This window comes from Myotis daubentonii, chromosome 20 (genome assembly GCF_963259705.1).
Source record: "Myotis daubentonii chromosome 20, mMyoDau2.1, whole genome shotgun sequence".
Taxonomy (NCBI): Eukaryota; Metazoa; Chordata; class Mammalia; order Chiroptera; family Vespertilionidae; genus Myotis; species Myotis daubentonii.
In genome coordinates, this window is record NC_081859.1 from 11,905,809 (window position 1) to 11,931,473 (window position 25,665).

The 25,665-nt window shown below is 46.4% G+C and overlaps 1 protein-coding gene across 4 annotated transcripts in view; it reads right to left on the reverse strand.

Annotated features, from left to right (window-relative positions):
- PLD5 (phospholipase D family member 5) overlaps positions 1 to 25,665 on the reverse strand; it is a 165,917-nt gene that overhangs the window by 4,318 nt on the left and 135,934 nt on the right. For all 4 annotated transcript variants that reach the window (XM_059677325.1, XM_059677327.1, XM_059677326.1 and 1 more), the window contains 4 exons: positions 12,648 to 12,845; positions 9,979 to 10,115; positions 8,642 to 8,810; positions 5,773 to 5,887 (listed from right to left, as the gene is read on the reverse strand). In XM_059677325.1, the coding sequence (XP_059533308.1) occupies positions 5,773 to 5,887; positions 8,642 to 8,810; positions 9,979 to 10,115; positions 12,648 to 12,845 (619 nt within the window). The remainder of the gene's footprint in view (positions 1 to 5,772; positions 5,888 to 8,641; positions 8,811 to 9,978; positions 10,116 to 12,647; positions 12,846 to 25,665) is intronic.

Consider the following 25,665-nt stretch of genomic DNA (forward strand, 5'->3'; position numbering starts at 1 on the left):
TTTAAAAAAATTAAAAAAAGAAATGTGCTCAGGGGTAGCACAGGGAAGGGAAAAAATGAGGGGCCGGGAGGGATGAGATTTTCAAGCCTTCTGTGAAATTCAGCCTTTTCCTTCAATCCAATAGAATCTCTATTGATTCTCAGAAGCTTTAATGAGTTCTTCTCAGGAATATAGCTGTAGGCTATTCCACAGGCCCATGCAGGCATCCCTATCCTAGTGTGATCACCGGTTTCTTCTCTTCCTAATGGCTTGGCTGAACTTCAAAATTGTAAGCTTCAGTCTTTCTCTCTGTTGGGATGGTTTCACCCAGCTCTTTAGAGACGGCCAATCAGCTTCCAGATGCAGGTGTAGGCCCCAGAGGCCAGAACTGTGGTGCCAGCCGCAGGATCACCATGGCGATGGCGCAAACGATCTCACTGGGAAGGTATATGGGCCTCGTGAGCCTTTCCTGTGTCTTCAATCACCCACCAGCCCTGGCCAGTCCTCTCATCATCCAAACCATCCTCCACACGAGTTTGCCAAGCTTGACTCAAATATACTCTGGAGACTTAACAATTAGAGGGATGATACTGTTTGGAGATTCTTCTGTAAGTCTTGTGAAAATTAATAGAGCTGTCATTCTGTGCAGGGTCTACTGTGGATTTTTCTTAATTCAGAATTCTCAGTGGGTGTCTGGGTGATGACTTAAGAGCTTTCCAGAACATGCTGATGCTTATTTAAATTATCAATGAATTTTCCTCTTGAAGCCCTTTAAATATTTTTGTACTAGAATTATGCTTTGCTCTAGGGAATTAATGTCTTGCTAAAATGCTATGGGTAAAATAAACTCAATTAAAAATGCATTACAATAACAGAGCCCAGAAATAGACCCACACACATATAGTCGACTGATCTTGACAAAGGAGCAAAGACAATACAATGGAGCAAAGATAGTCTTTTCAATAAATGGTGCTGGGACAACAGGGCAGGTAGATGCGAAAATGAAACTAGCCCAGCCAGCGTGGCTCAGTGGTTGAGCATCGACCCATCAACCGAGAGGTCATAGGTTTGATTCCTGGTCAGGGCACATGCCCCGGTTGTGGGCTCAATCCCCATTGGGGGGCGTGTAGGAGGCAGCCGATTGATGTCTCTCTGTCACTGATGTTCTATCTCTCTATCCCTCTACCTTCTTCTCTCTCTCAAAAACCAATAAAAAATATTAAAAAAAGAATCTAGACACAGACCTTACACCCTTCACAAAAATTAACTCAAAGTGGATCATCGACCAAAATGTAAAATGCAAAACCCTAAGACTCCTAGGAGAAAAATCTAGATGACTTGGGGTTGGGTGAAGATTTTAGATACAACATTAAAGGCGCGATCCATGAAAGAAATAATTGATGAACTGAACTTAATTAAAATTAATGAATTGGATCTTGCAAGACACCGTCAAGAAGAGAAAATGATAAGCCACACGTTGGAAGTAAATACCTGCAAATAATACCTGTCTGAGAACGGATCGGATCGTTGTCCAAAATGACAAGTAACTCTCCAAACGGAACAATATGGAAATGGAAAACCCAATGAAACAATGGGCCAAAGACCTTAACAGACACCTCACCAAAGAAGATAAACAGATGTCGAACAAGTCTATGAAGACATGCTCCACATCACACGTCACCAGGGAAATGCAAATTAAAACAACGAGACGCCACGACACACCTCTCAGAAGGGCCAAAACCCAGACACTGACAACACCAAACGCAGGCGAGGCTGTGGAGCAACAGAAATTCCCATTCATTGCTGCTGGGAAGGCAAAACGGTGCAGCCACTGCGGAAGACAGCCTGGTAGTGTCTTTTTTTATTTTAATACTAGGGGCCCGGTGCACGAAATTCGTGCACTGGGTGTGTGTGTGTGTGTGTGTGTGTGGGGGGGGGGGAGTGTCCCTCAGCCCAGCCTGCCCCCTCTCACATACTGGGAGCCCTCAGGCGTTGACCCCCATCACCCTCCAATCGCAGGATCGGCCCCTTGCCCAGGCCTGACGCCTCTGGCCTAGGCATCCGGCTCGGGCAGCGGGGACCCGCAGCTGCAGCGGCCCCGCGATCGTGGGCTTCGCTTTAGGCCCAGGCAAGGGACCCCTAGCTCCCGGGACTGCCAGCTTCGACCGTGCCCAGCTCCCATCGCTGGCTCCACCCCTACTTCCTGCTATCACTGGCCAGGGCGGAAAAGGCGCCTGATTCTCCGATCATGGCAGGGGGCAGGGCAAAGGCGGCTCTTAGCTTCCCCCTGGGTTTCCAATCACTGTCAGTGGCAGGGGGCTTCTTCCTGCTTTCCCTTTTGCCTCCCTGCATTGTGCCTACATATGCAAATTAACCGCCATCTTGTTGGCAGTTAACTGCCAATCTTAGTTGGCAGTTAACTGCCAATCTTAGTTGGCAGTTAATTTGCATATAGCCCTGATTAGCCAATGAAAAGGGTATCGTCATACGCCAATTACCATTTTTCTCTTTTATTAGTGTTGATATTTTTATTGATTTTTTACAGAGAGGAAGGGAAAGAGATAGAGAGTCAGAAACATTGATGAGAGAGAAACATCGATCAGCCGCCTCCTGCACATCCCCCACCGGGGATGTGCCCGCAACCCAGGTACATGCCCTTGACCGGAATCGAACCTGGGACCTTTCAGTCAGCAGGCCAAAGCTCTATCCACTGAGCCAAACCGGTTTCGGCGAGCCTGGTAGTGTCCTTACAAAGCCAAACACACTCTTACCGTATGATTCAGCAATCATGCTCCTTGGTATGAAACCTGCACGCGGGTGTTTAGAGCAGGTTAGTCATCATTCACCACTAAAAAGAAATGAGCTCTCAAGCCATTAAACAATGTGAACGCAACTTAAGTCCACATTACTGAGTGAAAGCAGCCAATCTGAAAATATTGTATAGTTGACCATAGCTATATAATATTTTGGAAAAGACAAAACTATGGAGATGCTAAAAATATCTGTGGTTGCCAGGAGTTGTGGGGGGGGGGGGGAGGGAGGGATGAATAGGTGGCGTAGAGAGGATTGTTAGTGAAAATACTCTGTGTGATACTATAATGATGGATGACACCATATACATCACATAATGATGTCATTAATACATTTGTCCAAACCCACAGGATGTACTAAACCGACAGTGAACCCTAATGTAATCTATGGGCTTTGGGTGATTATGATGTCAATGTTGGTTTATCAACTGTAACACATGCACCACTCTCATGGGGGATGCTGGCGGAGGCTGTGTGTGTGGGGACAGGGGGTATATAGGGAGTCTCTGTGCTTTATGCTCAGTTGAGTTGGAACATAAAACTTCTCTGAAAAAACCCCAGTCTAGCCCTGACCTGTTTGGCTCAGTGGATAGAGCGTTGGCCTGCGGACTGAAGGGTCCCGGGTTCGATTGCGGTCAAGGGCATGTACCTTGGTTTCGGGCACATCCCCAGTGGGGGACATGCAGGAGGTGGCTGATCGATGTTTCTCTCTCATCGATGTTTCTAACTCTCTATCCTTCTCCCTTCCTCTCTGTAAAAATCAATAAAATATATTAACAAATAAACAACCCAGTCTATTTTAAAATATGCATTATGAGGGAAGAAGGGAGACAGCCAGGAATGACTATTTACTAAGAACCTATACAGATAAGAGCCTTTCATCTATTATGTCATTTATTCCTCATTCCACCACCACAGGGCAGGAGGGGATAGTTATCTCATTTTACAAATGAGGAAGCAACAGAGAGATGATACCTGGCTTCCCGCTGTGTTTCGACTGGGGTCAGTGTTTATATTCAAAACTAGTTTGTCTGACTCCAAAACACTTATTTGATTCATTAAAAGAACACTTGGGTAGAGGCACGCAACACCTTACTTTTAGGAAATCCTGCAGGTAAAATGTCCAGATTTGAGTCCCCAAATCCCACGGTGCCTGAGCCTGGCCCATCCCCGTGTTTCCCAATACTTGAGCCAAACGTTCTCATTTTCGATGAAGCGATTTTGCGTTTGTTAAACGATTTTGAGTTTGTTTTCGTTAGTTGCTTAAAAAGAAGCAGATTTGCCCACCGGTGTGGCTCAGTGGTTGAGCGTTGACCTATGAACCAGGTCAACAGTTTGATTCCTGGTCAGGGCACATGCTCAGGTTCTGCGCTTGATCCCCAGTAGAGGGTGTGTAAAAGGCAGCCAATCAATGATACTCTCTCTCATCCTTGATGTTTCTATCTCTCTCCCTTTCCCATCCTCTCTTTCTGAAATCAATAAAAATATATTAAAAAAAAAAAAAAGAAGGAGATTTCATTCTACTCTCCGTAAGTTGATGAATATGAGAAAATCCAAATGACCGCATCTTGGAACACTGGGATGAAATAATACCATATTCGAACCCAAGTGATATCCATTTAAATAAATCCCAATACTCTGTTCTAATGTGACACAGCTAGTCACAGTGGACAACAGCAGAACAGCTTCCCACTGAGCCAGGAGGCAGTCGCTGTCCAGTGGCTGATGACCGTGTCTTCTCTTTATTTTTAATCTTTTTACAATTCCATAACACATCATCTGTACATTGTGGTGTGTTCACCACCCCAATTCAAGTCTCCTTCCATCACAATTTACTCCCCCTTTACTCTCTTCTACATCCCCTATCCCTCTGGTAATCACCATATTGTTGTCTGTGCGTATAAGTTTTGTGTATTTTGTGTGTGTGTGTTGCAGTGTCTTCCATCCCCAGCTCCTTTCCCCTGACATCACATGTTTAAGTTGTTTCACATCTTATGGCCCAGGTCTCCTCATTTCTATAAAAACCGCCCTCGCTCTTGGCCACGTGGCTGAGAGAATAAAGGAAGAGCAAGTGCTTTACAAAGGGAGAAGGGCGTATTTTTTACTCACTCACTGAATCTGGAAAACAAACAGTTTCTGAATTGCTTCATTCTATCCATGTGCCTCTCCTCTCTGCTTTAACACCTGCACAGCGTAAAAACCACCACATCCGCACAACGTTTAACGACCGTGCTGCTGTGCACATGACGCTGTTTCCCTTCTGCCGGTGGTGGTTTCAGCGGAAGGGGTTGCCCTGGCCGGATACACATGGTGGGAAAGTAGAACAGACGTGATCCGCTAGTGAGTAATTCCACCAGGACGCGGGGTTGCTGCATCTGGAACTCCACGGCCTTAATAAACAGAGCTAGCAAGACTCGGGATGATCCACGGGCCAGATGATTAGCATGTCGTCTCCCATTTACCCTTCACCCAATGCAGGAGAGGCTCTTGTTGGGCCCATTTTACAGATGAGAAAACTGAGAGCTTAAATACACTGTCTAAGGTTAGACGCTTCAACAACGGCAGGGGTGGGAGTACTGCCCCGGCGGGGTGCTGGCACTGAACTCCCACGATGCCTGTCTCCATCGCTCACGACAGGCCGGCTGTGGTCCTGTGTGTAGGGAAGGGGCACGGTGCCAGGACTCACCTGTGACGAGCCCGTCACCACCTCGGCTATAAAATGAGGCAAAGGGACCAAAGAACTCCTGCAAATCATTTACAGAAAGAAAACATCTCATAGGGTCTCTTAGCAGGCGAGTCAGCCATAGAGATGCGAGGCTGGGGAGCGCTTTACCCCCACTGTTCTGTTTCCTGACCTTCTGCCTCCCCAAACCCTGCCTGCCCCCAGACTCTGCTTCTTCGCCCGCTGTGGGGTAGAGCACAGCGGGGCCACCACTGATCCCCAGGCTCCCCGAGGAGCCTCGCACGCAGGCCGGGCACCTACCGATGTAAGCCGCTCCGTCCGTCACCATGTACTTGTTGCGGTTTAATTTAGGAAAAGTGAGATTCTTTTCCTCTTTGGTTGCACAGGCATTCTCTCTTTCCAGGTCAAAAAACTTCTGTAAGACACAAACGAATAAATGAATAGAGCAGGTGAACAGAGAACACTTTTGGTCTTTTTTTAAAAAAATCTATTTTTATTGATTTCAGCGAGGAAGGGGAGAGGGAGAGAGAGAGAAACATCAATGATGAGAGAGAATCATGGATCGGCTGCCTCCTGCACGTCCCCTACTGGGGATGGAGGCCATAACCCGGGCACATGCCTTTGACCGGAATCGAACCCGGGACACTTCAGTCCGAAGGCTGGCATTCTATCCACTGAGTCAAACCGGCTAGGGTAGTGGTCGGCAAACGGCGGCTCGTGAGCCACATGCGGCTCTTTGGCCCCTTGAGTGTGGCTCTTCCACAAAATACCACATGTGGGCGCGCACGTACAGTGCGACTGAAACTTCGTGGCCCATGCGCAGCAGAAGTCGGTATTTTGTGGAAGAGCTGCACTCAAGGGGCCAAAGAGCCGCATGTGGCTCTCGAGCTGCAGTTTGCTGACCACTGGGCTAGGGCAACATGTTTGGTCTCGGTCAAGAGTACACAAGGGTTTATGATCCCAGTATCAACAACAGACCTTACATTGAGTTATTAAAAGCACAGTCTTAAAAAAAAAATAAAAAAAATAAAAGCACAGTCTTGTCACCTCCTATAGATGAAGCTATTTTTGTTCTCAAACAGGCAGCGAGAGAGAAAATTAGCAGGCTCAACTGTAATGAACACTTTTAAGCTACGGAATGAACACAAAGGTCTTTCTTTCAATAGCGTGAGGCCAGAAGGTGGCTGAGTTCCCACTGTCTGACTCTCCAGGGTGCACTGTCAAAGACACTCACCGAGCCCAGGAACTCAATGAATATTCTTCCACGCTGCATACATCGGTGGGCCCAGGGCCACGACTAGCTGACCAAACTGGGGCTTTGCAAAGGTCAAAAGAGATTTCTGCCGAAGGAACCAATGCTTTGCATGTACAAGCCTCTGTCTAAGGCTCTTTTAATAGGCAAATAAGTGAAAAAAAAATCACAACTTCATGTCAGAAATCCTGAATTTCAGTGATGTGACCCTCAAAACCGCCTTCCAGCTCACCAGGTGCCAGGGCAGGGGAGGCTGACAGCAGGAGGCGGTGGGCTTGTGCCTCAGGGATCTCTTGACACTCTAAGTGCTTGGATGAGGCTTAAACTGTGACTGTTGCCTGGCTGGTGTGGCACAGTGGTTGGGCGTCGACCTATGAACCAGGAGGTCACGGTTCGATTCCCGGTCAGGGCACATGCCTGGAGTTGGGGGCTCAATCCCAGTAGGGGGCGAGCAGGAGGGAGCCAATCAATGATTCTCTCTCACAGATGTTTCTATTTCTCTAAAATCAATAAAAACATATTAAAAAACAAACAAACCACACCAAACCACCTTGGGCCCCTGATTCGAAGGAGCAGGAGTGCCAGGACTTCACACCAGCTGCCCAGCACGATGGCCAATTGCCTCGGACCAGTGACCGCTGTGGGTCTCCCCACCTTCCCTTTCGGAGTGGGAGTTCTTTTGTTTTATTTTTTAAAAATATATATTTCATTGATTTTTTACAGAGAGCAAGGGAGAGGAATAGAGAGTTAGAAACATCGATGAGAGAAAGATCAATCAGCTGCCTCCTGCACATCTCCTACTGGGGATGTGCCCCCAACCCAGGTACATGCCCTTGACCGGAATTGAACCTGGGACCCTTCAGTCCGCAGGTCGGCGCTCTATCCACTGAGCCAAACCAGTCAGGGCGAGTGGGAGTTCTTATTGTCCTTGTCCTGTGAGAAGGGGTAACATTAACCTGGGTGTGGGTTTGGGGGCAGTTGCTGTTGCTTTTTAAAAATATATTTTTATTGATTTCAGAGAGGAAGGGAGAGGGAGAGAGAGAGAAAGAAACATCAATGATGAGAGAGAATCATTCATTGATTGGCTGCCTCCTGCACCCCCCCTACTGGGGATGGAGCCTGCAACACAGGCATGTGCCCTTGACTGGAATCGAACCTGGGGATCTTCAGTCCGCAGGCCGACGCTCTATCCACTGAGCCAAACCGGCTAGGGCTGCTGTAGTTTTTAGTTTCTCTGTCACTGAGCAATGAGGCTGGCTGTTGAGAAGGGCATATCCCTGGGAGGCCTAAACTGGGAGCTGTGCAGGGACTGAGGGGCTCTATGTGGGAAGAGAGGAAAAGGGGTAATGGGTGTCCCGGGTTTCAGACTGTGATGATTCACAACCCTGTTCCTTCGTCTCCTTGGCGACACAGCTGCCTCCCTGACCACACGCACAGGCCACCTTGCGCTCAGGTCTCTGGGCAGCATAATGAAGTCTTAGGGCACGTTCACCTCCTAACCCACAAATGCCTCCCACGTAGTCCTCCAATCTCTCTCTCCTTGTGCTTTTTGTCTTTTTAAATATATTTTTATTGATTTCAGAGAGGAAGGGAGAGAGAGAGAGAAACATCCATGATGAGAGAGAATCCTTGCTCGGCTGCCTCCTCCATGCCCCCGATTGGGATGGAGCCCGCAACCCGGGCATGTGCCCTGACCGGGAATCGAACCGTGACCTCCTGGTTCATAGGTCGATGCTCAACCACTGAGCCACACCGGTAGAGCCCTGCCCTACCTTTTAAAGCGTTTCTCTCTCTCGAGGATTGGTATTCCTGTTCTTACTGGGAGTTTGTGGGAATGTGTGTGCTTACAGCTTTCACGGATGGCTATGCAAAGGGACAAACTTTTTCTTTAAGAAGCGAAGTCAACAGAATACTTACGACTTTCAAGCTGCAGTTGGCTACTTCAGTGCAGATCGCTTTAAGAGACGAAATAAAGTTAAAGGTCAAGGGATCCGTTTCCTTCCAGAAGCTGATCAGGAGTCGAACTTTAACGCTTCGCAAAACTAACGCTTCCCTTATCTTCCCGTCCAAGTCTGGCCAGTACGTCCTGTGGAAATCATATCGAGGTGGATGAAAATCAAGGAAGCAAGTTAGTTTTGGGAAACAGATTTACTAGGCTTCCGAGAACACGGATGTTAATGCGACCATTACTTTGTTCTGTGATATATGTATGACTTTGTAGGATGCGTTGGAAAAAAAAAAAGCGAGCCTTCTGGGTAAGGGCTCCGAGAGAGGATGCTTTATGGAGACCTGCCCCTGCCTACAACCAGGTCTCCCAGCGCCAGGCCTCAGGCTGTGAGTGAGGGCAGAGGGCATGGACACCCTGACACCCCACCCCATGCCACCCTCACTGCACCTCCAACTCTACCTATGCTCCAAGAGTCAACTTCTTCTTTAAAAAAAAATATATATTTTATTGATTTTTTACAGAGAGGAAGGGAGAGGGATAGAGAGTTAGAAACATCGATGAGAGAGAAACATCGATCAGCTGCCCCCTGCACGTCCCCCACTGGGGATGTGCCCACAACCAAGGTACATGCCCTGACCAGAATCGAACCCGGGACCCTTTAGTCCGCAGGCCGATGCTCTATCCACTGAGCCAAACTGGTCAGGGCAACTTCTTTTTTTCTTTTTTTAATATTTTATTGATTTTTTACAGAAAGGAAGGGAGAGGGATAGAGAGTTAGAAACATCGATGAGAGAGAAACATCGATCAGCTGCCTCCTGCACACCCCTTACTGGGGATGTGCCTACAACCAAGGTACATGCCCTTGACAGGAATCGAACCTGAGACCTTTCAGTCCGCAGGCCGACACTCTATCCACTGAGCCAAACCAGTTAGGGCTTCTTTTTTATTTTTAATATGTTTTTATTGATTTCAGAGAAGAAGGGAGAGGGAGAGAGAGAAACATCAATGATGAGGGAGAATCATTGCTTGGCTGCCTCCTGCACGCCTCCTACTAGGGATCGAGCCTGTAACCCAGGCATGCGCCCCAGACCAGGAATCAAACCGTGACATGACCTTTTGGTTCACAGGTCGACAATTAACCACTGAGCCACGCTGGCCGGCCGGGCTCGCCCAGCTGATCTGAATGATGAGTGACCTGACATGACCTGAGAGCATCCCAGTGTGCAGGCCGGCTTCCCCAGCGGTCCCCAGCTCGGTGCCTGGTCCCGGAGACCAGGTTCTAAGTCAAGGTCACGCACTCACTGACCTTTTGGTGCTTGTGCTGGAGATGGGCAGGTAGTCCATGACGGCGATGTACACGTACTGCTTGGCGTCGTCTATCACGCTGTAGATGGCGTCGATGTCAAAGCTTCTGTTTTTAGGGCAAAAGAGTTTGGGGGAATTCTGTGAAGACACAAAAACCAAACTTTTAGAGCATTAACTTTTTTTTTTAAAGATATTTTTACTGATTTCAGAGAGGAAGGGAAAGGGAGAGAGAAACATCAATGATGAGAGAGAATCATTGATTGGCTGCCTCCTGCACGCCCCCCATTGGGGATCAAGCCCACAATCCATGTATGTGCCCTTGGCCGGAATCGAACCCGGGACCCTTCAGTCTGCAGGCCGACGTATCCACTGAGCCAAACCAGCTAGGGCTAGAGCATCAACTTTTGTCAACTGGGGATTTCTCTTTTTTTTTTGCAAACCTACTTTCCAGTTCTTCAGGAGATAAGACAAATAAATTTTCCATCCTATCAAAGTTGAGGCCTGTAGACATCCAAGTGTGGAGGGAATTGATCTCAAGTCTGTCCTTTAAGTCTGTTTTGGGAGGGAACTTAAAAATATATGTATTTTTATTGGTTTCAGAGAGGAAGGGAGTGGGAGAAAAAGAAAATCATTGACTGCCTGTTTCCTGCACATCCCACATTGGGGATCGAGCCCACAAGCCAGGCATGTGCCCTGCTCGGGAATCTAACCGTGACCTCCTGGTTCATAGGTTGACGCTCAACCACTGAGCCACGCCGGCCGGGCTGGGAGGGAATTCTTGCTCTCAATACACATGCCTCTGATTTTTGGCAGAATGCTCCAGCTCTAGACTTATGTGACCCTGGTATACCTCCCTGTCACACATAGTTGTTCAATTCCTCAGGCTTTGCCATGTAACACCACATACAGATAACAAGCAATGTCTCCCAGAAGCCATTTCATCTGAACGGTGACATGGCTATAGACATGTTTAAGACCCTCTAAAAAGCTCGGTTTCCTCCTCTAATCATCCATCAATCAGGAAGAGGAGTATTGGTTGTTGAGAAAGGGTCATCAATAATTCTAGTGGAGACACAGAGAGAGTTATTAAGATGCCCAAGTTCATCAGGAGAGACAGGGGGGGAAAAAGATATTCTAAGAGACTTAAGCAAAATGAGAGAGAGGCAACTTATACTTGAGGTATTTTTCTCTCGTTGTTCAAAGTGGTTTCCATCTTAAAAGTGTATGGTGTTTTGCCCTGGCCAGGTGGCTCAGTGGTTTGGAGCGTCGTTCTATACACCAAAAGGCTGCAGGTTCGATTCCTGGTCAGGACACATACCCAGGTTGTGGGTTCAATCCCCAGTTGGGGCATATATGGTAGGCAACCAATCAATGTTTCCTCTCTCTTTTTCTCTAAAAAAAATCAATTAAAAAACATTCTTTCCCTCCCTTCTTCTCTCCCCCCTCCCTTCTTCTCTCTCCCCTCCCTTCTTCTCTCTCTCTCTCAAATAAACAAAAACATACTTTTTTTTTTTTTTTTTAAAAAACAGGCTTCCTAGCTGATTCCTCAGTACTTTAGAGTTTGATGACAGGCTGAAGGCCCAGATACTTACACTGCCTGTTGCCAGTAACACTGTGGGGACAGTGGGATGGCGAGGGGGGGGGGGTGGCAGGGGAGTTGGGTGAAGGTGTGTGGGGTGGTGGTCTTGCCCTCCAGCACCGATCAAGTACAACAGCTTTACGTTTGTCTGTTTTACACACTGGGGCTCCCTGAGATTTCTTTCATCAGAGGGTTCTATTGCTACAAACAAGTGTGAACATCACTGATGCAGGGCATCAAAGACAGGGTCTGGTATAGAAGACCTGGGTGCTGGTGGCTCTCCTGGCACTTGTGTTACAGCAGATAAGCTTCAATATCCTCATTTCTTAAAAATATATTTTTTATTGATTTCAGAGAGGAAAGGAGAGGGAGAGAGAGATAGAAACATCCATGATGAGAGAGAATCATTGGTTGGCTGCCTCCTGCATGCCCCACACTGGATTGAGCCCGCAACCTGGGCTTGTGCCCTGACTGGGAATCGAACTCTGACTTGGTTCATAGGTTGATGCTCAACCACTGAGCCACGCCGGCTGGGCCGATATAACCTCATTTGTAACACAGTCACAATCCTAGGTCTACCTTAAGGGATGATTTAAGGGTCCAATCAGGTAACACAAAATATCAGGAATCAGGAATGATTATTAACATGTATCCTTGTCATCCTCATTAGGGACAGCATATGACAGAACATAAGAGTGGACAGATCTGGCCAAAACCGGTTTGGCTCAGTGGATAGAGCGTCGGCCTGCGGACTGAAGGGTCCCAGGTTCGATTCCGGTCAAGGGCATGTGCCTGGCTTGCGGGCACATCCCCAGTAGGAGATGTGCAGGAGGCGGCTGATCGATGTTTCTCTCTCATCGATGTTTCTAACTCCCTATCTCTCTCCCTTCCTCTCTGTAAAAAATCAATAAAATATATTTAAAAAAAAAAAAAAAAAAGAGTGGACAGATCTGAACTCTTCAAGGACTGGAACGGAAAACGACTTGTCGGATTCGTTGCTGCCCAACATAAGGCCACCCTCGAGCATCCCAACTTAACAAAGGGCCAGGAGGGGGGGCGGCATGGAGGAGGAGACAGACCCAACAACTCACCGACACAAAGGCTTGAGATTTGGTTTCGTTCAACTGAAGCTGCAATTTCTTTTCATTGTCATAGACTCCATAGAGCCTCTTGGACCAGGTCTGGGGCACCCTGCTCTTGAATTTTAATGAACTATATAAAGCGAAGATCCTTTGCAAATCCAGGACCAGGCAGCTGCAGTTGTAGAAGATGACACCGAGTTCTTTCATCTGAGGAAAAAAAAAAAAAAGAAACATCAAGGCCACGTGCGTCCGACAGTGTTCGTTTCAGAGAGAAAAAACAATGCACCAGAATGACGCAGTAGTGATTTTTTTTCTTGCACTTTTATTTATTTATTTATTTAAATATATATTTTATTGATTTTTTACAGAGAGGAAGGGAGAGAGACAGAGAGCCAGAAACATCGATGAGAGAGAAACATCAATGAGCCACCTCCTGCACATCTCCCACTGGGGATGTGCCCGAAACCCAGGTACATGCCCTTGACCGGAATCGAACCCGGGACCCTTCAGTCCGCAGGCCGACGCTCTATCCAATGAGCCAAACCGGCTTCGGCTTCTTGCACTTTTATACAGGAGTCTGTAGATATAGGCACGATGGTCTATGGAAGTGAAGCGTCATAAACACACTTAAAACTTAAGGAGGACTTTAGATTCCTTTTGCATTTGGGCTCTCACAGATAATTTTCCCACACCCACTACGCTTTTCACATGGTCTCAGATTTGTTTCCTTTACACTAATTTTTGGTATGAATCCTGAAATTACGTAGCAATATAAAGGTTGACTTTTAAAAACTATATATTTTTATTGATTTCAGAGAGGAAGGGAGAGGGAGGGAGAGATAGAAACTTCAATGATGAGAATCATGGATCGGCTGCCTCCTGCATGCCCCCTAGTGGGGATGGAGCCCACAACCCGGGCATGTGCCCTTGACCGGGAATCAAACTGTGACCTCCTGGTTCATGGGATGATGTTCAACCACTGAGCCACGCCGGATGGGCGGTTCTGGCAGCTTCCTATGAACTTCTGCTGAAGTCTCAAATCTGGACACGAAGAGTCTTCATGACAAGCGTCCACATGAAGGAAAGCCCCGTGGAAGGAACAGTGACCTTCCTGGGACCTCCTCGCCATTGCTCAGCCTGCGGAACGCAGCGTCCAGACCTTCGAGGACAGTTGCTCCCACTGGGGAGCTCACTTAGGAGTAAAAAATGGAGGCACCTGGCCATTGGAATTCCAGGAGATTTATCACTTCAAATGCTTTTGTTTGTTTGTTTTTACAAATTTGATGTTTAAAATACCAACTAGATGCCAGCTTTGAGGATTATAGTGCCTCTGAGTAGCTTTCTCTCGACCTGAGAATGACTGAGGCCCGTTTCTAATTGTTCGTATTTGGTTCAGGCTGGTGTTGACTGAAGATGGAGAAAAAGAAGCTGGTTTCATTTTGTAGGTTCTTCAGCCAGAGGAAAAGAATTTAGGGCAAGTGTGTCAGCAAGTCTTCTGAAAACGCTGGTAGTGGGGAAGATAGCATGGATTTGGGGATTCTGAAGGGTTCCCATGTCTAGACTTTCAAAGGAACAAAAAGCTACGTTGATTGGCTGATAGATTAGCCAAGTCACTCTTTAATGTGTTTTTAAAAAAATGTATTTTATTGATTTTTTAACAGAGAGGAAGGGAGAGGGATAGAGAGTTAGAAACATCGAGGAGACAGAAACACCGACCAGCTGCTTCCTGCACACCTCCTACTGGGGATGTGCCTGCAACCAAGGTACATGCCCTGGACTGGAATCGAACCTGAGACCTTTCAGTCCGCAGGCCGACGCTCTATCCATCGAGCCAAACTGGTTTTGGTGTGTTTTTTCTTTTTTTTTAAAATTGATTTTTAGAGCGAGAGGGAGGGAGAGGGAGAGATAGAAACATCAATGAGAGAGAAATATCGAAACATCAATCGGCCACCTCCTGACCGGGAATCGAACCAGTGGCCTCTTGGTCCATGGATCAAGTCTCAACCATTGAGCCACACCGGCTGGACGTGCCAAGTCACTGTGAGCAGCTCTTCCCCCGGTGTGTCACACGCCAGCCACACGCCAGCCACATACCCACTTAGAATCCTGATGGGCTGCCCTGACTTCAATCCACAGTTGAGAGTTGATTGACTGGTCCAACTGTTCGAATAAAATAATCTTGAAAAAGCTGGAAATCTACCAGCCAATGATTCTTCGGTAGAGAATTATTCTTAGGAAAATACTGATTGTCTTTTTGACAAAACGGGTGTAGTGCTAGCGATCGGCCCATGGAACTGACTGAGGCTTAGGACTTCAAACTCCTGGAGTACCCTGCCAAGAAGCTGTTCTAAGGGTAATGACTTTAGCCCGCCTGGCGTGCCTCAGTGGTTGGGCGTTGACCTATGAGCCAGGAGGTCATGGTTTGATTCCCAGTCAGGGCAACATGCCCGGGTTGTAGGCTGGATCCCCAGTGTGGGGCATGCAGGAGGCAGCTGATCAATGACTCTCTCCCATCATTGATGTTCCTATCTCTCCCTCTCCCTTCCTCTCTGAAATAAGAGAGCATATATATATATATATATATATATATATATATATATATATATATATATATATATATATGGAATGACTTTATTTAAAACTCAAATAAATTAAAAGGGTAATGACTTTATTTAAAACTCAAGTTATATCAATAGTTCCACTCTGTCTGTCCCTTGCCCTTGGACATGATGGGAGACACAGTCGAGGAGATGCCGTCATCCCCCTGTGTAGGGAGAAAGAACCACAGCGGCGGCTCTAATTCGTTATATCTGTAGCACTTACTGTGCACCAGGTACCGTTCTAAATGCTCTACAACCTGCATCCATTTAAACCTTGCAACGACCCATTTCACAGGGAAAGAAACTGAGGTACAAAGAGAGATCAAGGGGCTTGCCCCAATGCACAGCTAGAGAGCAGGGAAGCTGGGATTACGACACAGACCAGTTTAATATTTCAATTTCAGGAAGAATTATTCACAACGTGGAGTACCCATAAGCCACAGCGCCCTGTGAGAGAGGGCCCAGTCCTGCTGTGTGTCCTTTTTCTGCCTCCCTGGAATTTCTATTCCTATTAGTGGCCTGGGTTTCCAAGCACAGCGATAGCGGAGGCATCAGCAGCGTTCTCTCAATAAGCGATGAATACCAATGAGCCTAATCACAGCTCAATTGATCATTTGCAAATGTTCGGTTTGCTGTTTCCAGGATTTTATAAAAACGTGAACAAGCGTGTCTTTAATGTTCTTGACGGAGACAAAAGAACCTGCAACTGTGAGCAACTAAACGTGCATCCAGTTAGTTGCTGATTTATATTCCGAGTTGCTGCAGGGAATTTAATCACTAGGAGCTCTAATGTGATTTCGTTTCTGCCCTCAAGGTGAGACTTCTGTTCCTGGGAATGGAAGTAAAGAACTGAGTCTTGGCTCAAAGGCTGCCCACAGCTCAGAGAGGTCCCCCCTGGCCCTGCCCTCCCACAGCGGGGGGGGTCCAGACCCCGTAGCTTCTTGATGTCTGAGTTCCTTTGGGAAGGATGCTGGGCAGAGGGAAAGCGACTAATTGAAGAGAGAGGAGAATGTGAGAACCCTGGAGAACTAGGGCTAGTTCAACCTCATTTCCAAAGGAAGGAAACGGAGGACCCCAAGGGGGAAGTGACGGGCAAGGTCACAGAATAAGGCCCTTGATTTCGGGGCCTGGTCTGTTCGCCCAATCCAGCGGAGCCTTGCTGATGAGATGAATCCACCCAGGGATTCATCTGTAGGATGGATGAGGCTTGTTGTTTTTCTCCTCCCTTCAGCTGCCACTTAACGCGATGGGGACATGTTCTGAGAAATGCTTTGTGAAGCGGTTGTTGTTGTTTAGCGAACATCATAGAGGTTCAGCCTACAGCACACCTAGGCTGTAGGTACAGCCTATTGCTCCGGCTACAAGCCTGCCCAGCACGTGACTGTACAGAACAGCATGAGACTAAACCACGTGTTTTCGGCGATGCCGTGTAAATGAGCCCAACACGCTGCCAGTCGTACAAAAGTATAGCACACACAGCTATGTGCGGTGCTTAATACCTGGTAACGATAATAAAGGACTGTTTCTGGCTTATGTATTTACTATATTAGACTTTTTTTATCATTACTTTAGAGTATGGTCTTTTTACTTATAGAAAAAGGTTGGCTCTAAAGCAGTAGACTCATTCTAGTACATCTTGTTTACCACATCTCTCTTTTAAAAAAAATTTAAAAATTGATTTCAGAGAGGAAGGGAGAGGGAGAGAGACAGAAACATCAATGACGAGAGAGAATCATGGATCAGCTGCCTCCTGCACACCCCACACTGGGGATCGAGCCCGCAACCCAGGCCTGTGCCCTGACTGGGAATCAAACTGTGACCTCCTGGTTCCATAGGTCGACGTTCAACCACTGAGCCACGCCGGCCAGGCTACCACATCTCTTGATCACAGCATTTAGACGTACTCTATTGACAGCTTATAAAAGTGTATGTACTGATAGGCGATGATTGGTGGGGACAGAAAAAGGGGAATACACTGAGTGGCCAGATTATTATGAGCACCCCATCAGTACAATGAAGTGAATTAGCTATGCAAATAATAATAATAAAACCTTGAGAGTATTTGCTAAGGAAGTTTTCAATATTCAGTATTTTTGGAAGTGTCAATGAAGGACTGATGGAGTGGTTATAATCATCTGGCCACTCAGTGTAGTTTGAAAGTAGTTAGATTTCGGGTGTACTTTTCCCCTTTGCACTTACCTATGTTATATAATGAACGTAATTTTGAGGGGAAGAGCTTTTGCGCATATTTAAGATGCCTTACTTTGATTTTTTTTTTAAAAAAATATTTTATTGATTTTTTACAGAGGGGAAAGGGAGAGGGATAGAGAGTTAGAAACATCGATGAGAGAGAAACATTGATCAGCTACCTCCTGCACCCCCCCCCCCCCCCCACTGGGGATGTGCCTGCAACCAAGGTACATGCCCTTGACCGGAATCGAACCTGGGACCCTTCAGTCTGCAGGCCGACGCTCTATCCACTAAGCCAAACCAGTTAGGGCGAGACACTTTTCTTTTATGGATTTCCTGCGGCTCTGACTAAAATGCAAATCCTGTTTATAGTCTTCTACCCGCCAGATGTCTGTTTTCTCACTGGCCAGTAAAAACAGAACACTTACCATCCCATGAAGGGCTTTCCCCCAAGGAGTTGGGAAATCCCTAGGGGTCGGGGGATTTTCTCAGTAGAAGTAGCTCCCCACCTCCTCCTCTTTTCATTTTCTCTTTACTTATATTCCTTTCTCTCAAGCAAAATGCTTGTTTTTGCAGAGGGAGCAAGAACTGGCCTGGATATTTATTTATTATTTATTTATTCATTTATGTTAATCCTCACCTGAGGATATTTTTCCCCATTGATTTTTACAGGAAAGGAGGGGAGAGACACACAGAGAGACACATCAATGTGACACACTGACTGGTTGCCTCCCACACGTGTCCGGACCAGGTCTGGGGATGGAGCCTGTGACCGGGTCCGGGGATGGAGCCCGCAACTGGGGTATGTGCCCTTGACCAGAATCAAACCCAGAACTTCAGTCTGCAGGCTGGTGCTCTATCCACTGAACCAAACCAGCTAGGGCTGAACAACAGCCTTTAAAGAAAGCCCTTGGTTGAACACAAAGACTATATTATTTGGGACAAAAATCCAAATATGCATATATCTATATATATAAAAGCCTAAGTGACCAATCAAGCGACCATCCGATTGGCCAATAGCTATGATGCGCACTGACCACCAGGGGGCAGACACTCAACATGGAAGCTGCTGAGCTGCCATGACTTCGCAGCTGCAGTTCTCGGGTGATGCACCCTGAACCAGAGAGGAGGGAGCCCGATTCTGGAGTTCGTCACCCGGGAACCGCCATCTCGCAATCTGGGACCTCTCGGGGGATGTCGGAGAGCCGGTTTCTGAAATCAATAAATTAAAAAAATAGGCTGAGGGACCCCACCGGTGCACGAATCTGTGCACTGGGCCTCTAGTCTTTTATAATACCAGGGTAATAGAAACATGTCACCGATGAAAATAAATTTCAGATTTTTAGGAATTGGCTTAATGGATATTTTCTGCTGAGACTATAGTCTGGTAACTATCAACATACCACAGGTGATGGGAAAGATGCACTCAGACGGGAGATGACAGACATAATTGGCCAAAATAGTCTTGGGCTTTCCTTTTATTTTCCCTTCAACATTTTCTTATGCTTTTCTTTGCTTTTTATTGGTGACCTCTGAGATAAATTTACATGGAATGGACCGCTTAGTGCACATTCACCGGCTCAGCAGATGCACAGACCTTTATATTCCAAACCCCGTCAGTATGGAAAATATGCCATGGGCCGAATGTTTGTGTTTTCCCAAAATTCCTATTTTGACGCCTAATTCCCAATGTGATAGTATTTGGAGGTGGGGCAGGTGCTCTGACTGGCAATTGAACTGTGACCTTCTGGTTCATAGGTCAATGCTTAACCACTGAGCCGCGCCGCCAGGGCGTGCCCACATCTCGAAACAGGTGTTCGTCTGCAGCCCGCAACTCCATCGAACAGGTGAATGGAGGACAAATGCACTCTGGAGCTCTCCTTGGTGCTGACTAATGCTTGGAACCAGCTTTCCAAGTTGAGGTCTATCCAGCTTAATCTAGAATCACTATCCAATCTCTATGTACTGAAATGCTACTGTGATCGTCCACATCACAGACCTGACAAATATATTCATTACAAACCCCAGCTGCTCTCCCTTTGTGCAAATGTTACCGGTGCCCTCGCCTAGCCCGTGTGCCAACTTCCAATGCCCGGCTCAGCTCAGAGAGAACCCATTCATCACAACTCCGTAGGTCCCGATGCAATGCGAGCCGGTATCTCAGTTGAAAATAAACGCTCCCCTTGCTGTTTCTCTTAGCTATGAGGGTCACCACTCTGTCCTGGAGAAAAATGGACCTAGGACAACGGGAATTCTTCATGAACGCATTTTAAGACCATCTTTTTCTTCCTAGATACTGGCCTAGACGACGCTGAATTGCCCAGGCTGTTTACAAGTATAGGTTTTTCAGCAAGACAAGATGTCATTGCAATGATTCTCTCTGCTTATAGAGCAGGATGTTCATAATATGCTGCCGGCTTGGAATGCATTACCACTCAAGTCACAATGTAATCTCTGCAGAATTACAAGCTGTTGCCATGTTGCAGAATGTGTTATTATAAAATGAAACAAAAATGATAACAGACTTTAGAAAATAAGTACTAAAACTGACCTTATCCAGAAGTCACCGATCTTCTCATATGTTATAAACTATAGCATGTTTGGCTTTATTATAATTTGTTTAATTAAAATGTCATTCCTTATTAAATATTTTAAAATATGGCCTTGCTGGCATGGCTCAGCGGTTGAGCACTGACTTGTGAACCAGGAGATCATGGTTCGATTCCTGGTCAAACCACATGCCTGGGTTGTGGGCTCAATCCCCAGTGTGGGGTCTGCAGGAGGCAGCTGATCAATGAGTCTCTCTCATCATTGATATTTCTATCTCTCTCTCCCTCTCCCTTCCTCTCTGAAATAAATAAAAACATATTTTAAAAGATAAATATTTTAAAATATGTTTTTATTGTTTTTTTGGAGACAGAGGAAGGGAGATGGAGAAATGCAAACATCAATAAGAGAGAAACAGCCCTGGCCAGTTTGGCTCAGTGGCTGAAGCGTTGGCCTGCGGACTGAAGGGTCCAGGGTTTGGTTCCTGTCAGGGGCATGTGCCTTAGTTGCAGGCACATCCCCAGTGGGGGGTGTGCAGGGGGCGGCTGATTAAATGTTTCTCTCTCATCGATGTTTCTGACTCTCTGTCCCTCTTCCTTCCTCTCTGTAAAAAAAATCAATAAAATATATTTTTTTAAAAAAGAGAGAAACATCATCGATCTGCTGCCTATTGCACACCCCCTACTGGGGATCCAGCCCGCAACTCAGGCATGTGCCCTGACTGAGAATCGAACCGGTGACCTCTTGGTTTATGGGTTGATGCTCAATCACTGAGCCACACCGGCCCAGCCTTATTAAATATTTCTAATGCCATCAAATAAACATCTAGACTAGTTGGACTAGAGGAACATTAAGGCAGAGTTTCCCAAATTTTCTCAGATCACAGGACCCTTAATGTCTCAACAGTTGTTGCACAGACTCCTAGGCCAAAAGAAACACTGAAGAGTTTGATTTATTAAATAGTTAGATCCAAATCACTTCATTTTCACTGATGTACTAACAACTTAGTAGTTGTTTTAAAAAACGGTACCCATAAATTAAAAAAATAATTTTTTCACTCCCAAATAACAATAATTATTTATCATCATTACTAGAGGCCCGGTGCATGAAATTCGTGCACGGGGGCAGGGGTCCCTCAGCCTGGCCTGCACCCTCTCCAATCAGGTTTAGTCGGACATCCCTCTCGCAATCTGGGACCGCTGGCTCCTAACCGCTCGCCTGCCTGCCTGCCTGCCTGGTCGCCCCCTAACTGTCCAGCAGGAAGTCCAGAAGGATGTCTGGAAGATGTTCGGTCACCCGGTCTAATTAGCATATTATTTATAAATATATTTTTATTGATTTCAGAGAGGAAGGGAAAGGGGTGGCGAGAGAGAGAAACATCAATGATGAGAGGGAATCATTTAAGTTGATTCTCCTGCACGCCCTCTACCGGGGATGGAGCCTGCAACCTGGGCCTGTGCCCTGACCAGGAACGGAACTGTGACCTCCTGGTTCATAGGCTGAGGCTCAACCACTGAGCCACGCCTGCCGGGCCACAATCATTCTTAATGGGATGTGTGCGTCTGTTTGGCACAACTCAAAACTTGGACTAACACTGGGCACAGCCTTACTTCCTGTTCCACAAAGACTTCTGCGCAGCACTTGCTTTTCATCAGAGCAACCACCAAAAACCTAGCTTCACAAACAACGAACCACGTTGAGAGAGTAACTTTTGCCGTGACCAGACCAATCGATTTTCTGTATTTTCCTTGAAAACTTAAATCCAGGGTGCCTCAATGAAGGGTTTGGGAAACGCAGCCCTAAGTTACCTTCTGGCTCTGAGAAGTTACTAGTATAATCCAAAGAATTTAAAACTTAAAGTTTGAAACTGCTTACTCTCCACTGTTGGGACTCAACTCCCATTGCACTGTCAAAACAAAAGCAAGAATGTCAGAAAAAAGTGAGACTGGGTACAAAAGGCCAGGCAGCATTTACATTTGTGAACAAAAGAGGGGCTCTGTGGTAAATCTGACAAGCTCAGGGGGCCCCGTGACAGGTCTGACAAGCTCAGTGACCGAAAGAAACCTCCCAGGATGATCTGATCATAAATTCCTAACCAGGCAGGTCATGGTGGCTAGTCATGCCCCAGCCCTATAACTGTCTTAGCAAAATTTTAATTTTGGCCTTAAGGAGCCCTGTCGGCCCTAGCTGGTTTGGCTCCATGGACAGAGCATCAGTCAGCCTGCAGGCTCAAGGGTCCTGGGTTTGATTCCGGTCCAGGGCACAAGGCCGGATTGTGGGTTTGATCCCCACTAGGGGGCATGCAGGAGGCAGATGATCAATGATTCTTTCTCATCATTAATGTTTCTCTCTCTCTCCCTTCTTCTCTGGAATCAATAAAAATATATTTAAAAAAAGAGAGTCCTGTTCATTGTTCTTGTGCATCTATGTTAACATGCTCTTGAAATACCAGACTAATCCTCTTTTCCAGACCCCTCAGAGGCGTAACCCCCCCCCCCCCAAGGGAGCACATGATCTGGTTGCCTGGATACCGTCCCTATTTATTGTAAATATGAGATGTAAAAGAAGTATGCGTCTCTCCATTTTACTGTTTATCCAATCACTGGCATTGGTCTGCCTTGCGTTCTCCAGCCTCTTTAATCCATCACCAATGGATTTCATGTAATCTTCCTTACATTCCCTGCTTTGATTCTAAATGCATGAAAAGGGCTGCCAAACTACCATTTTCTGGGGCATTTTCTCAGTTCCTCGAGGTCAAGCTTTTGGGCAGGTCTTCAGTTTGACTCCCATAAATTCTAATAAACTCTTCTATAATTAATTTTTTTTTAAGTTTTAGAAAGGAAGGAAGAGGAAGAGAGAGATGGAAACATCAATGATGAGACTCATGGATCAGCTGCCTTTCTTCACACCGTGTACTGGGGACCGAGCCTGCAACCTGGACATGTGCCCTGACTGTGAACCGAAAGGTGACCTCCTGGTTCATAGGTCGGCATTCAACCACTGAGCCATACCAGCTGGGCTATACATTTAAAAAAACAAATAGGTTTGGATGCTCTTACATGAACAAGTACTTTGCTATTTTTCATATGGGATAGCAGGAATGGATTCCTTTTTTTAAAAAATATATATTTGTATTGATTTCAGAGAGGAAGGAAGAGGGAGAGAGAGACAGAAACATCAATGATGAGAAAGAATCATCGATTGGCTGCCTCCTGCACAGGGGATTGAGCCCGCAACACAGGTATGTGCCCTTGACCAGAATCGAACCCGGGACCCTTCAGTTCACAGGCCGACACTCTATCCACTGAGACAAATCGGCCAGGGCAGGAATGGATTCTTGGGATGAAAGGAAATCATCAACAGATACGATTCAAAAGTTAAAGTCTAGAGTGGGTGCAAGAACTTCCTTATCAAGTCCTAGGGCTCCCTCTCCTGATTCCTATGTTTCCTTCTCTCACTTGCAGCAGGCTTCTTAAGCAAAGGCGTTTAACTGACTTACCCGGGACCACACTGCAGGAAACAATGGTAATTTACCGAGACAGCTGGCTTCCTATGTTTATCTTATTTGGAATCCATTCATCACAGTGTGTTCCTGAAATGAATGAACTGGCCCCATCCCATCAGAGCAGCCAAGCCCCACACAGTCATCATAAAGAATAAGGCTTCATTTGCCAAATGCAATGGACCTACCGCAGGCTACGAAACGTCCAAATAATAAAGAGTAAAAGGGAGAAGGAGACGGGGTCAAAGCAAGGATCAGCACATCACCTGGGAATCTCCTAAAACTGGATAATTAGCTGCATGGATTATGTAGGAGAATTCTAAACTTGATAAAACTGACTCCCTCATGTTCTCATCATTTCAGTGTCTGTTGGAGTAGGCGGGCAGAAGGATACTTGCAGCTCTTTTTGATGGCCATAAACAAGAGTCTGCTTTATCTTCTATCTATATAAAAGCCTAATATGCAAAGTGTCCCCTCGGGGGCACTGGGAGTTCGATCACTCACTATGACGTGCACTGACCACCAGGGGGCAGCACGGAGTGAAGGCAGGCCCCAGCCAGCAGTTGGCAGCTGTGGAAGGGAGGTCCTGACTGGCAGCCGCTAGGGACCCTATCGGTGCATGAAATTCATGCACCGGGCCTCTAGTTTTCAGATAAGACAGAACAATGATAAGGCAGCTCCGCAGGCTGGCCTGGGGCAAAGAGATGTTATGGAAGAAAACTGCTTTTTGTCAGAGACTCATTTTCAGGGGCCCGTAAGGGTCTCTTAACTCCTCTAATTGGAACTTGAGTGGGTCTCTCTTATTTTCTAATATAAGCCACCCTGGCTATATCAGTGAAAAGAGAATGAGCAGAAAAAGGCTCTCTGCTTCTCACTTTTTAGAAGGATGGCATTTTAAATTTAACTTGAGATTCTTTTACTCTTGCTTCTCAATGACGCTGCGGAGCCAGCATCTGTCACCACCACTCAGGGTGAGCCCTCCTAACCAGGCGCCTGGTGACAGTCCCACTGCGTTAGCCACAACGGAAGCAGCGTGTGGAGGAAAGCGCGATAGGATCGGTTTCTTGTCAGTTACCCTGTAACGGATACCCTCCAGTATTTTTAATAAAATATACATTCGATTTTAATATCCCAAGTGATTAGATATGCTGGTCTATTTCCTGTAAGGAACTAAAAAACACATAAGGTATGGCCACTGTCCTTCCTAAGGGAAAGCTGAGAAATGAAAAACTCACCAGCAGCTAAAGCAGAAGGCAAAATACAGGCAACACGAGAAAGACAGGGTGTTTTATGAATTTTCAGAAGGAGAAAGAGAGAGAATTAGTTACGGAGAAGCTACTCAGTCCTTTCCGTATTTTCTCATTGAATGTCATGCAACCTTAGCAAAACCGCCATAAAGTAGCGAAATCACCACTTTACAGATCAGGAAACTGAGGCTTTCAAAGGTTACACAGTTTAGTCATGGGCACGGAGGCAATCTGGACTCATGCTTTACCAGCTCAAAGACCCATCCTCTTTCCACATCTTTTTTGAAAAAATATATTTTATTGATTTTTCACAGAGAGGAAGGAAGAGGGATAGTTAAAAACATTGATGAGAGAGAAACATCAATCAGCTGCCTCCTGCACACCTCCTACTGGGGATGTGCCTGCAACCAAGGTACATGCCCTTGACCGGAATCGAACCCGGGACCCTTCAGTCTGCAGGCCGACGCTCTATCCACTGAGCCAAACTGGTTAGGGCTCCACATCTTTCTTGAGGGAAAAACAAACATACATGTAAGCACATCATCCCCTTATTAAAATGGAGGCTTAAAAGAGGTGACATTTGTGATGAAGTATTAGGGTCAGGTGGTTTCTTATCAGAAATTTTAAATCTTGCCCGGCTGGCGTGACTCAGTGGTTGACCGTCGACCTATGAACCTGCAGGTCACGGTTTGATTCCCGGTCGGTCAGGGCAACGTCCAGGCTGTGGGCTCGATCCCTAGGAGGGGGGCGTGCAGGAGGCAGCCGACCAATGCTTCTCTCTCATCACTGATGTTTCTACCTCTCCCTCTTCCTTCCTCTCTGAGATCAATAAAAACATATTCTAAAAATTTTTTAAACTTCACTAATATCCAAGTTACACATATATTACTCTAGTCCAGTGGTTGGCAAACCGGCTCCCGAGCCACATGGGGCTCTTTGAT